General features: G+C 44.3%; 1 protein-coding gene across 1 annotated transcript in view; it reads right to left on the bottom strand.

Moving 5' to 3' along the window:
- Window positions 1-354: 354 nt before the first annotated feature.
- NR2E1 (nuclear receptor subfamily 2 group E member 1) overlaps window positions 355-14,028 on the bottom strand; it is an 18,055-nt gene continuing 4,381 nt past the window's right edge. Inside the window, exons 2-9 of the mRNA XM_017828892.1 lie at window positions 12,908-13,053; window positions 12,126-12,213; window positions 11,618-11,853; window positions 10,167-10,313; window positions 5,296-5,392; window positions 4,761-4,910; window positions 4,385-4,490; window positions 355-1,789 (exon numbers count right to left, since the gene is read on the bottom strand). Of these exons, the coding sequence (XP_017684381.1) occupies window positions 1,627-1,789; window positions 4,385-4,490; window positions 4,761-4,910; window positions 5,296-5,392; window positions 10,167-10,313; window positions 11,618-11,853; window positions 12,126-12,213; window positions 12,908-13,053 (1,133 nt within the window). The 3' untranslated portion in view covers window positions 355-1,626. The remainder of the gene's footprint in view (window positions 1,790-4,384; window positions 4,491-4,760; window positions 4,911-5,295; window positions 5,393-10,166; window positions 10,314-11,617; window positions 11,854-12,125; window positions 12,214-12,907; window positions 13,054-14,028) is intronic.

The following is a 14,028-nucleotide window of genomic DNA, read 5'->3' as shown; positions in this document are numbered from 1 at the left end:
TATTAAAAATTGTAATAACATGAAACAGAAAGCAAATACTGGGTTAGATCTCTGATGCACTTAGTTGTGTCCTAGAAAAAGCTATATGTCACCTCCTTGAGAAGGGAACGTTGCAGCCAGTGTGTATTTGGATTACAGGGAACAGCTCTATGCAGAATCTCAAAAGTCAGGATCACCTAAGCTACTCCTTTGATGTTTGTCTAACCTGTTTTTCAAACCTCTGATGATGGAGACTCCACAGCATCTAAGGCAATCCATTTTAGTAGAGAATATTTCTATTCTCTGGTCAGCGGGGTACAGTGGAAGAAGCTAACTAAGAACAAGCGTTAAAAGAACACTGGAAAGTACTTTAAATTCAATATATTTTTATTCTTTGTAAATACAATGAGTACAACTTTTTAACTTCACAAATCGGTTAATCCACTTTGTACAGGAAAAGTTTTACTCATTCTATGATAGTCCAAGTGCTGATCTTTCTCAGTGCTAGTTCCTAATAACAAATTTTGAAAAGTACAGCAGCTATCTTTAAATGTTTTTTTTTCTACATTTTTCATACATCAAATAAGCAGCTTATAACGTTTTTGTGTGTGAGAGGGTATAGGTGAACAAGGCTTCAAAATTAGAACCTGGAGTATTCTAAAAAGGCAATGGAGATTTTTGGAAATTGTTAGCATTGTATCAGTCAACAACTTTTATTTCTTTGAAATAAAATTCCTTCCATTGATTTTTTAATAGTCATTTCATTTCTCCACACATCTCATCGACAAAGAGTTTGGCCACCGTTGCCTTTGGTTTCAGCACTGTGCCAACGGGACAGCCAGCAGGTCACTGAAGCGGTCATCTCCATTGTATTTGGTTTTGCTGTTTTAGTCTTCCTTTCTTGACTTGTATCTTTTCAGGGGTGGGTGTGTGTGAATGTGTGTCCGTGTGTGTGGAAGAAGAAGGAGGGAAGTTCAGGGAGGAAGTTTATAAAGCTCTTGTGTCTTTGAGATGTTAACTGAACAAATTGTGACATCCGCGTCAAAGACCACCAGTTCATTTTGTAGGAAGAATGGAGCTCCCATCGTAAGCTACTTTTTAATCAGTTCTGAAGGCCACTTCATGATGTATTATAGCAGAAGCAATGTTTTGGTAACCTGGTCTTAAATGTTGCCTATCGTATTAAAAACATTTTCCCAACATAGGCTACCTTTAAAACAATTCTGAAGGCCACCGCATCTTGTGTTACAACAGAAGCCAAGTTTGGTCACTCAGTTCCAAATACTGAACAAACTAAAGTACCTTCTTTCACATTTTGTCTCAGATCTGCCAGTTAAATGAGAGAATAGCAGAGTCTTTGTTAACTATGACTGGCATCTGAATTGCCTCCATCCTGTAGTAACAGGAATAGCAGCCAAATTCCAACCACTTTCACTTTTTCTGTAGAACAAAGCATTCTCTCCATGATCTAAATCACTCTGTTCAGAGCAGCAGAATCATATCTACTGGGGTGGTTTTTGTCAATGAGTTTAAGGGCTAAACATTCCCAGGCTTATGCTTCCTGTAGATTTTGTTAGTTGAGGCTTATTCTCCATAGATAAAAGTTCTTCTCAAACTGTCCATCCTGATTGTTTATTTTAAGGTAATTTATATGTCACTGGATTTGTACATATCTGAAAGCAGTCTTGTAATTGGTACATTCCCAATGGTCTTTTTGAAAAACACTTCTTCTATTGTAGATGGACTAATTGAACGTAAAGCTGGTAAAAGCAATAAAAGTTTCCCAAAACGACAGGGTTGTGTGGGATACCTGGGAGATGGAGAGAGAAAGAATGTTATTGAAGTTTTCAAGTATTTTTTCAGAGTAAGTATTTTATTTCATAGAAAAGGACCAACATTCAATAAACTGTACAGATGGTGCTACCCGTGCTAAAGCCCTGTGTTTTGTACTCATGTGAGCAAGAAGATTGACTCCAAAGAAATCTATATAGCTGTTAGCAGAATATAGAACAAAGTTTCTGAGTTTTGTTTAGCTCCTTTGTTTATTCCCCTAGAGCAATAGCAATATAAAGACTGGATCTGCTCTGATGTGTCCCTCGTACAACAACTATGTTCTCGATGCAGTTCAGGGAAGAGCTTGACCTGTAATAACTACCCTCTCATTTAAAATGCAATTTAAACCTAGCCAGATTGTCATGGTAATCACTTTGCCTCTTTTTGGTTGACATATGTATTGAATGCCAGTTGACATTTTTGAAGAAAATTTTAGTTAAAGAAGCTATGTTTATCCCCAGGTAATGTGTTTGTGTACAGGATATTTTCCATCCTTTCTCCCAGGTTTTGAAGCCAACACAACATAGGATGTGCGTGTGCTTACGCTGACTTTACACCAGTGATTCTCAAACTTCTGCTTTCAGTGGTCTCCCTGAAAGGAGGAGTAGATCGTTTGGAGAAATGTGCTGCTTCTCCAGACTGCCATCCCTTGCATCCTGTTGACTCCACTGAAATCAAACAACTGATACTGCTGTAACACTGGCAGGAAGGTAAATTCAAGCCTGAGGATGAAATGCAAGCTGAAAGCCCTCTCCCAGTGAAGTCAAAGTGACAGTCTTGTCAGTGGACTGCAGATTTTCTCTTGTAAAAGGCTATCTTTTACAACAGATATTGTTTAGCCCAGTAGCTAAATACTTCCAACAACACAGAAATGCAGCAGAAAAATTGCCATGCCTGGAATGGAAACAGTGGCTATGTATTCCTCCCTGGCTTCTCTCTCCAGCAGGCCCTGTCTCAGTCTTTAGGGAGCAATCTTCCCGGAAAAGGCCTTCCCTAAGAGCAGGAAGAGGCTGCTATGCAGCGGTTATTGTTTTTGTTCTGAAGCAACCATAACTGGATGGAATTTGCATATTTACTCCCATCCTCAGTCAGGCCATTCCCTTTAAGACTAATAGAAGTGATCAGAGACTGCTGCCATCTAATCTCTGATGTGGAGTAGCCTTCTGCCTGACAGAGCTGTTATGACAGCAAATCAAAGTTTCAGAAAGAAAAGATGGTATTGAAGTTTCTCTTTCAGGGCTCCCATCTCCCACTGTTCTAGTCTCATGGACCTTCCCTGCAGCTAAACAACATAGATGTGGACTTTGCAAGCCCTGTGACAACCCTCCCTGGGAGTCCTGAACCAACCAGGGCAGCGTTGCAGAAGATGTTGGGTAACACCTTGAGGCTTCTCCCCTGTCACACGACTCTGAAGTGGTCCATAGCAGGAGGTTACTGATCTGTTCCCAGCCAGCTGTTCTAGAGTGTGGGGTTGTACTTTGCACATTTTCTGGGCTCACCCCCATACACTTTGTGGAATGACAGCTACAGCTTTTACAGCAGGTTTTAAGATTTCTGTATCCTATGGAACTTGTCCTGAATTAGACAAGGGGAAATATTTTCTTCCCAGACAATGATTCTCATCACTCTCCCACTGCACCACAGTGGGATTCACAAGTTCTGGGTTTTTCGTTTCAACCCAAGCACAGACACAGGCTAGCATCTTGGAAGAGCCACTTAAGATCCTTGTGTCCTGATTTCTGTGTCTGCAATGTGGGGGAAATCATATGGGAATTGGAGATCATGGGTAAAAAGCACTCATACTGGTCTGAGATGTGAAGTTTTGAGCATCACTTTTAGAGGTATTTAATTGGATAAAGTGTAGAGGAAAATGTAGGCCTCTGAACTGCAAAGTTTTCCACAGCAGGTATTACTTCCCAGGGGAAGATCTCTCCTATTAGCACTTTTCTGTTTGTTTAAATACACTGAGGTGCTGGAGCATACCCAAAGAGGGGCAACAAAACCAGTGAAGGGTCTAGAGCACAAGTCCTCTGAGCAACAGCTGAGAGGGCTGGGGTTGTTCAGTCTGAAGAAAATGAGGGAAGGGAGACCTTACCACTCTACCTGAAAGGAAGTTGTAGTGAGTTGGGTTTTGGTATCTTCTCCCAACCAGCAAGCAGAGGAAACAGCCTCAAGTTGCACCAGGAAAAGTTTAGATTGAATATTAGGAAAAATTTCTTCCCCAAAAGGGTTGTCAAGCATTGGAACAGACTGCCCAGGGAAGTGGTGGAGTCACCATCCCTGAAGGTATTTAAAAGACATGTAAATCTGGCACTTGGGGACATGATTTAGTGGTGGACTTGGCAGTGTTAAGTTAATGACTGAATTCGATGATTTGAAGGGTCTTTTCTGACATTTTCTGTAAGTTCTCTTCCATCAGGAAATGCCAAATGCCAGCAGGCTGACAGCCAGTGAATACTTGCTGTCACAGGCCAGTCCCCACTTCAGTCAGTGCAAATGTTGTCTTCAGTACAGTGAGAGTAGGATTTTACCCCTACACCTGCCAGAAATATTGAGAGAAGACACCACTCACCTGGTATGAATGTAGCTGTTCAGAGTGAGCTGGGCTTCATCTTGAAGGGCTGCTATGGCAGCAGCATTTCGGAAACTCCTCAGTTCAGAACCACTGTGTGTGGGCACTGGAAAGCAGATCAGTTACTAGTTCAGCTTGACTCTTGGGTGGGTCAAAACAGTTCAGCTAGTGCTATCAACGGAAATTAAATGTTCCTATTAGTTTCCTAGCACTCCGCTGTCAGTCTTTCAAAATGCAGCACTGACTACTGGAATTCAATACTGGGAAATCCATTGGGTGATACAAAGCTGTATCTGGCTTAAAACATAATTTTTTTCTTTAAAGTAGCAACCTCATAGTTACCAGACCAGATGAGCAAGAGATTCTTTCTGCTTACCAGCTTTGAAAGTGACGATGCATTTAAGACAGGCAAATTCGGTAGCATCTAGCCGAAGTTGTCTAAATCTAGCCACAACCTCCTGTAAAGCCTGTATTTCTGAAATAATTTTATTCAGCTTCTGAGAATCTGTATTGTCACCATTCATGCCTGAAACAGAAACAGATGAAATAAATAATATGAAAGGCATTTCCTTTATTTTATATTGATTTCTGACAAAATCCTCTGTATCAATATCCACTCTATTGTCACACTTGTCTATCTGGTTCCGTGTAAACTGACTATATTGTATGAAAGTTAATATAAAATCTTCTCTTGGATGATAACAAACACAGTAATTTGCATTTAAATGACAATGCAAGCGGTCATGAATACAACAAAACAACATTATTTGCATTTAAATATAGATTTATAAATGACAGGTATGCTCTATTGTTCAGTAGGAATTTGTTATTCTTTACATGTTGTTCTTTTTTCAGTAATGTATTTTTATGGTAATTTTTGTAACAAAGTCATTAAATTGTGCAATTCTTACCAGATACAGCCAGTAGAGTGTTAGCATCAACTGGAATGGCCCATTGTGCTATTCCTAGAACAAACAGTTCTCTCCAAGCATCTTCCAAAAGCATCAGCTGTCATACAATAGATGTACAATATAACATAGTGTATAATTTATAGATTTATAAACAATTTAAATATGTAAATTTCTGTTATTTTAAAAACTACTTTAAATGCCTGTCATGGTATTTTCCCCACAGCATTCATTAGCTCTTCTCTTAGGTTTTTGAGAAGGTGTCTAGAGATAAGTTTATGCATTGTGGAAAAACACTGAGCGTTGGCTCACTGTGCACCATGTTGTGGACCAAAAGGGAAGGCGAGAGAAGAGAGTGAGAATTCCTTCCCCAAGAGTTTGCTCACAACATGAACACACTTGCCTTTGTTTCTCAGCATGGTGTGGGCTCTCTGCTCCTCTCCCTCACACATATAATTGTTCTAGGACAGCTTGGATGAGTGCTTTCCTCTTGCTCTCTAGGGATTACACTCCTTTCCCTTGGGAAGACTGAATTTGTGAAAAAAAGCCTGGACAACATCCTGCATCAGTGTAGGGAGCACTGCTTTAGATCACATATGTATCTTACAGCCCCTTCCTTACTAAGCAAGTCTTTAGCTCTGTCAAGCACAGCATCTGGACACACATAGAGTTTCTCAGTGTCACCCGTTTTCCTGGTTTTTTTGCATAAAATCACTCAGAAATTCCAGGCGCTGAGCTGTTGCCTTTCAGAGATGTGAATACCCAGGCACCTACACTGACAGCATTACTGGTTCTCTGCCACTTTTGCATGTTGTGTGGCTGTATGGAGGATGTGTTTTTCTGTGTTTGGAGGCAATGCTTTTCATTTCCATGAAGAGTCAGTGGTGCATCTGAAGAGGAGAAAAGACTTCTGGAAATGCAGACTGGCAAAGCCAGACGTTTTTAATCTTGAGGGCATCTAGGATTGTTAGCCCAGACCAACTCTTAAGAGACATTTGGAGGATCCTCAGTTCAGCTGAAGTTCATGGCCCAAAGGGCACGTTGTGATGCATACACATTGCTGGGACCTTGTGCCCCACAATAGGGTGGGAGAGAGTTGGAGGGATGAGAACTGGAGTGGAGTAGGGAGGTATCTTCTAGCAGCTCCATGCAGTGAAAACAGATTTTCCAAAACTCATGCAGCAAAAAAAACCAAACCAAAACAACCTCCCAAAACCTGCAAAAATTAATGTTGCTATGGACCCTGAAAGTATCAGCAGCTTAGCTTTTTAGGAAAATAGGAAGGTAGGCATTTTAAGTCTGTGAAGAGTCTCTAAGGAAGAACAAAGTAAAAAAAGATGTTGTACCAAATTAATTATTATTTTCTTGGAATCAGATATGTGAAAGTAATAGCTGATACAGAAAGCATCAATAAAAATAATCCTTCATCGATGTGAGAATTCTTAACAGTATTGCTGTTCAGGACAGTGTTATTTGTTGCCAGCCAATAGGACAAGAGGCAACGGGCAGAAACTGATGCACAGGAAGTCTCATCTGACTATGAGGAAGAACTTTACCGTGCAGATGACCGAGCATTGAGCAGGTTGCTCAGAGAGCCTGTGGAGTCCCCCTCATCAGAGATACTCAAGAACCACCTGGACCCAATCCTGTGCCATGTGTTCTCTGCTTGAGCAGGAAGGCTGGACCAGGTGACCCACTGTGGTACCTCCCAGCCTGACCCAGTCTGTGATTCTCAGATTACAAGTTTTAATTCCCCCTGTTCTGATTTGAATGGGATGAAGAGTTCTCAGAATCTCTGCTCTCAATTGTCACTGTAGGGTTATTTGTGCCTTTTTGTTATTTGTAGGTCCATTTTGTGCCTTTTTTTGCTATGTGCTTTGCAGAACTTCTACATAACCTAAGGAAATTGTGACAGGAAGGTATTTCTGTCACTGTTTGCACACAGTTACTGTTTGAAATACTTACATTGTATTTCACAGTATGAAAAACTACTGAGATTATTTTATGAAATGTGGGGAAGGCGGTGTTTTGTCTAGAGTATAGTGCCCATCTCAGCTTCTGTTCTGAGAGCAGATGCAACCACTGCAACCTGTGAACCCAGCCCCTCCTCTGGATAATCCTACTTGATGGATGGGCAGGTTTCTGACATAGGAAATGATTCACCAGCCTTTCATTTGCGTTTGTAAAACTTTTTTGTCATTCATTCATGCAGATACAATGGTAATGAATGGTGGTTCCTGGAAGATATCAATTTCATATGTTCTTTCCCACTAAGTCTTTAAAGTCAGAAGACTTCAGAAATTAGAGACTACTCCAATAGCTGAAGCTTTCTTCATGCCTATGCATAAGTTTGTAAAACCACCAGTTAAAATGATTCATGCTGAAGTCATACTCAACCCTCCTTCTTCAAGGAAACAACAAATACTGGGCTGTCTGAAGGACTGGGTTTTGCTTCTTAATCAACCCCATCCTTAGAGTGACATTTTGTTGGTGATGTGCATTGGGCCAACCTGTCTCGCAGGCAAAATGGACAGGTGTGCAGGATACTAGAAGTACGGTATTTTTGTTTGTGTGGCTTCCAGTTCATGATGGATTTATCTGTATGGATCTAGGGAAGGGATGCACCCTCTGTTTTACCAGGGGTAAGTGACTCAGCAATCCTCAGACTTGTGTTTTATCAGCTAATTAATTTCTATCTATTTCCTTGCCTTCAAGACGAAACTGTCTCAGGGTCCTGAAATCACAGTGCACTTGCCTTTTTAGAAGAGGCAAAAAAACCCCTAAAATTCAGAAAAAGGTTTTAGAGTCTCCTCTAAAAGGAGATGTCAGGGATACAAAAAGAGAAATGCAGACATTTACAGCTGGGCCATTTGTCAAATTAAATACCACAATAGCACTGTTATAAAAATCAACAGTATGATTATTTATGAAATAAAGTGATTAAAATCAGTTATTTCTTCTCCAGCTCTCCTAAATATGTCAGGGGAATCATTCAGAAAGAAGCCCAAGTCAAAGTGTTAGAGCTGAGCAGCTCTGAGTTTTGAGGAAGCTGGCTTGCAATGAGGAAGTCAAGGTAATGTTAAGAAAAGGCTGGGTTTTTAACTAATGTTAGTCCCCGATATGATATTGAAAGAGGCAGTGGGTTATTTAACAGGAGCACTATGGTATCTATGGTAGATAAGCAGGCCTTGCTGTTTTAGGCATGCTTGTTCATGTGCAGTGGAGACTTCCCTTGCTCCCAAATCCTGCTGCCCCTCCTCTGCACACTAACAGAGATGCATAGGGAAATGTGCCCCTATTATGTCAAATAAAGCCTTTGCCTAGGGAGTCTGCTGTGGACATCCCTGGTCTAGAGATGGACTCAGTCTCCACCTGTGTGCTGGGGCTGGGGCTGGGGCTGGAGCAACACACTTGCTTCTTGTTCCTGATATCTGAGCCTGTTTCTTTGGCTGCTTGGTGTGACAGACCCAGTGCTCCACAGGAGTAGTGCCAGCAGAAGATGTGATTAGAGAGCAGCATTCCACACTGGGATTGTTATCTTCCTAACAGTGTGTGTGCCGTGCCTGTAGCAAATGTGGATAGAGCCTTCCCAAATCTTCGTTCGCGAAGCCTAGCCATGAATGAAAGTGTGTGTGATCTCCTGGGCCCTGTGTCATCGCTTCCCTCATCCTCACTGCATAGCAGTGGAGCTGAGCAGCATTCCCTTTGTGTAATTTCCAGACAAGGATTTCAAAACATGGGTTTGGTGCTAGAAAAAAACATTTTTATACACCTTAGCCTTATATCACATTGTGACCACCATGATTTGCCTTTAGATAGAAAACACTATTGGTTTCCTAAGAAATTATTTTCTTTTAGTTCTTTGCATATCATATGCAACATTTGCAACATGCATCTGTGGAAAGAAACTAGTTCCCCTGATAACTGCTATGTAACATCTTGACTGCTGTGTGACATTTAAGGCACAATTTTTCGAGTAACCATTTTGGTAAATTAGCTCAATCATATCAAAGTATTAGATATCTTTTATGATTGGGGCTTTGCATAGGTTTCCACCCTTCCATTTTATAATTGTGTGATTACTTTTTTAAAAATTGGTGCATTATACAAAGCACACTGAGTCCTCATCAAGAATCAAGTCATTAAGAAATTGCTTCAGCTTGTATGGTGCACATATGATTTATTCAAGGTAAAGGTGAATTGTCATAGAGGAAAATAAAACACATTAGGGAAGATTTTAATTAATGGGGAAAAATACTGGGGGCTGGCCAAATACTGCTTCCACCATATTAATGTAATTGTAAGTTCACTGAAGCCAAGGTGAATAAGAAAAAAATGTTGGCTGTGTAAACGGTTGAGAGGAGAGCAGGAGCAGGAGAAGGCAAAGGAGGAGGAGGTAGAGGGGGTGATGGAGGAGGAGGAGAAATGGTCTTCAGAAACCCTTCAGTCATATCCTGAGGCTATATGCTTAAATAAGCATTTCTCATCCCAAAATAGCAAAGTAAGGTGCTGTTTCCTATTTTTGAAGGGAAAAGTTGTCCCACAAGTAGAGAAATAGTTTTGGCACGCTAAGCTTGGTCTGCAGCCTGGTGATTTCTCCTCTGAACCTTACCCTCCCATAATAGTCACTTTATATAAGATTTTTTTTGTTTGATTGATTTTCACTTGCTTCATGAAATAAAAGTTGGAGGAAAGCAGTTTCTAAGTCACTGCCTGGTTTTCAGGGACAGACCTAAATTCTACCGTGAACTTCAGAACTGCTGAAGTCCGTTACAGATTTTGAGGTCTAGGGCTGGAAGTTCAGGACCCTACCTGAGGTCTGAGACTTTAACAGGCAGACCAGGCTGATGCCACTCCCACTGCAGGTGCCTTACCTGGTCTTGTAAGGACAAGGTGGAGAAGGCTGGAACACTCTTGGCCCACTTGATGCTCATGAACAGAAGTCTGGCTGCTGACTCGCAGACGGATTCAGTGGCCACTTCGTAGAGGTACATAGGGGTACCGTTGACTTCATGTGGGTACTAATGTCAAAAAGAAAATAAAGCAACTTCATACAGTGTCACCAAGGCAGTCTCATCTTCCTCTCCCCTACAGCTGCCATTCTGTGCATCAAACTCATACTCTATGCAGAGTGTGCACTCTCCTGTTCCGCAAGCAGAGGGCATTGCTTGCAGTGAGCTCACTCCAAACTGCTCCCTGCTGCTTATCCGCTTGGATGAGCTGTACTACAGAAACAGTTCGGAGGAAAAGACTGAAGGGAGAATGAAATTATTATATTGGGGGGGGGAGTATGAAAATGAAGTGTTATCCTTTACTCTGTTACACACTTGCACATCTTTGATAGCAGAGTTAGAAGAATACAAGTTTGATTAAGAATTTGTGGTTTGTAACCTTGCTTCAGAAGCTGATTTAGCATTCCAACCCTGCTCAGCAAAGCAGTAAGCACTCACTTAGCCTTAACCTTCATCTTGCTCCCTGACATCAACAGGTTGTAAGTAAATGAGTAGAGCTAAACATAACTGTCTAAAGGCTGTGTCCGGTTGGAATGGAGTTATGTTTTCAAGTGTGTACTACATTTTCTTGCCAAATAATTTCTGATTCTGTGTTTTCCAAAATTACCATGTGGTAAACTATATATTGTGACCACATTCATGATGGGTTCTGCCAAGCTACCAACTCTGAAAATGCAGAACTATTTAAGCAGTCTCTTCTGTGATTTTCTAGATGCAGTGAATATGTAAAATACCATTGCAAATGAGCTAATGAAAAACATTACCTCACAGCTAATTCCTGTGCAGTTGAGGCCACAGCAGTGCTTCCACTGGTCTGCTTAGGAAATGTCACAACCAAGAAGTACAGAGCCAGCTTAGCTAAGTTTGTTTTTTGTGTCTATGTGGACAAGCTACAGGCTTTGGTCAGTACACATAGTACTTTCTGGACTATACCACCATGGAGATGGGCATTTTGCTGAAGAAAACTCAATGATTGCATGCCTTGTGAAACAATTTGTTTAAAACTGACTTGTGGATGGGCTCCAGGCAGGAATAGCACTTCTGCAGCCATGAAGGTGTAAGAATGAAGGAGAGACAGGGTTTATATGGAGCAGGTTATCAGTCAGTGCTGCTGCTCACCCCTTCTGCAGAGGGCCTCTCATCCTGTGCACCTCATCTCTTCAGGGTTTTAGGGATATAACAAAAGTCCCCACCACAACCCTCAGAGCCTCAAGCCTTGCTCTTTGCCATGTCTATCCCAGAGGCAGGAAGGAGCTGACAGGTTGCAGGCACCCTGGTCTGCAGGCCTGCTGAGGGCCAGAGCAGTGGCTGACCTTTGGGGTGGGCTGTGCCAGGCCCACCAGAGCCTGTCTCTCTGGGGTGCCAGTGACGGTGGCCAGCTCCAGGCCATGGGGCTCCAACTGGGAGACGGCGGTGAAGAAGGCGGGTGCTGGCAGGGCAGCGGTGGGGAAGTGTGGGGTGCCGCCGCTCTCCTCCTTGTGCCCGCGAAAGTAGAGGGCCACCTGCTTCCGTATTGTCGACGTCCGGGGGCCCCGCTCGTGCTGCACCGCTGTGGGGCACCAAGGAGAGATGAGGGAGTCACCAGAGGGTTCCACACTGGGTACCCTGCACTGCTCGGCTGGGCTTCCCTCCCTCCCGGCAATTTTCTCGTGCCCCTTGCCCAAGAGATGTCTCGGGAGAAATGTCCGAGGCTGTCACAGGATGGGGGGATTACTGGGGGCCAGGGCAAGGAGACACCAGAATGACACAGCGCTCCACAGTTCAGAGCAACTCCGTCCTGCTGCCCTGCCACCCCGGCCCCAGGAGAGGGGGAGCAGGTACCATCTTTGTTCATGTTGACCTCCAAGCACTTCTTCAGCCGGCAGGCTCGGCACTGGTTCCTGTGCGTCTTGTCCACCGGACAGCCTCCCTGCAACACAGCCAGCCGTCGGGCCGGGGGCAGCAGCGCGCCCATCCCGCCGGCTCCCAACACCCTCCCCGCGGCGGCGGGCACGGAGGGGCCGCCCTTGGGTGCGTCGGGCCGGGCCGGGCCGGGCGCTCGGCCCAGGGATAGGGCGGGCCGGGCCGCCTTCAGCACCCGAGACAGCGACGGCGGTGCCCCGAGCCCCACTGCGCCTTGCCAGCCCCACGTCCCCGTGGGGACGGTCCGCGGGTGGAAAGAAGCGCGGCCGGAGGGGGAAGGCGAAAAACGGGGCTGCCTCGGGCCAGGCGCCGGCGCGACACGCCGGCATGTAAACCGATGGTTGTTGTCTATCTCTCGGACATGTACTGAGGCTTATGGAAGGCTGCCCCTCTCTGTCCCTTCATAACGAGAAGGTGTGCTGGCTGCGCCCTCCCCCAGCCCGCATCCCTCCGCCTCCCTGCGCATCCCCCCGGCCTCTCCGGTGGGCTGGGGCGGGGGGGCGTGCCGGGGACAGGCGGGCTGGGACATCCAGCGCCCAGCCTCGGCCCGGCACCCCCTGGGAAGGGAGGGTGAGACTGCGTGGGTGCTGCGCCTTGCTTGCTGCGGGTGTCTCTGTTGGCGAGGGGAGTGCAATACGGAACCTTGGGGAAATGCAGGGTAAGGGGTGCAGACGGTGAGGGGGATGCTCTGCGGCTGGTACCTGATTCCCTGATTTGCAAACATAGGTCCTATTCCTCCTGATGCTCCGCTTGAAAAATCCCGAGCACCCATCGCAGGCGTACACCCCATAGTGCTTCCCGGAGCTGCGGTCCCCACACACTTTGCAAGGGATGTCTAAGATGCGACCTGAAAGCAGAGAAGGGAAAGAGGGAAAGAGAGCGCTCAGCAATCTGACCTCCGGAGAGATTAGCCCCAGAGCCGCAGTACAAGCAAATAACGAAGTGATTTTATAGCCAACTTTCTTTTCCTTGAGCAAGTGTCAGTCTTCTACAATGAGCATTATTCATGCCCCACTACGTTTATTTGGATCTTCTATAATCGCCAAGACCCATTTTGGAAGGGAAGATTACAGCAGCGGGAGCAGCAGACTTGCACGCTAGAAGTGAGGATGAGGAGGGTGGGGAGGGAATTGCGGGGATTTAGGGGGAGTCTTTCCTTCACTTTCTGGCGCACGGCAAACAAAGGTCGGCACTTTCAGTGGGCAGGAGAGCAGTCAAGAGACCGAGGCACAGAATTAAACCAAAACAAAATAAAATGACCGGGAAGCTAAGTAATTTCCTCTCCCCGCTAGCAACCCAGGGAAAGGGGGTTGGTTTCTGCCGCAGAGAGGGTGTGCCATTTTCTTCACCTCAAAACCTGCACCAAAACTTTCCGCCTCGTTTTTGTGAGCGGAGGAGTCTGCGGGCGAGCTTGGGTGCGAGTCTGCAGGGCGGGCAGCGCCCCTCCGCTCCGCTCCGCCTCTCCTGCAGCCCCCTCTCCACCAGACGCTGCTTTCACACCGGCTTTGACTAGAATTGCAAATGCTCTAAGGGGGATGCAAAAACTCGTAGAGAGAGTATTGCAGCCCCGTTCAAGAAACCCGCCAAAACCCCGCTAGGCTTCTGTCTTTTCTACGTTTTTGTTTTTTTTTCTTCTCTCTTCTATTCTTTTTTCTTTTTCTTTTTCCTTTTTTGTTTTTCTTTTTCTTTTTCTTTTTTTTTTCTTTTTCTTTTCCTTTTTTCTTTTTCTTCTTTTTTTTCTTCTTTTTTTTTCTTTTTCTTTTTCTTTTTCTTTTTCTTTCTCTTTTTCTTTTTCTTTTTCTTTTTCTTTTTCTTTTTCTTT

Source organism: Lepidothrix coronata, unplaced genomic scaffold, assembly GCF_001604755.1.
Source record: "Lepidothrix coronata isolate B3197 unplaced genomic scaffold, Lepidothrix_coronata-1.0 Scaffold5, whole genome shotgun sequence".
NCBI classification, from domain to species: domain Eukaryota; kingdom Metazoa; phylum Chordata; class Aves; order Passeriformes; family Pipridae; genus Lepidothrix; species Lepidothrix coronata.
Note: the sequence above shows the minus strand (reverse complement) of the source record. Positions and strands in the feature narration are given on the sequence as shown.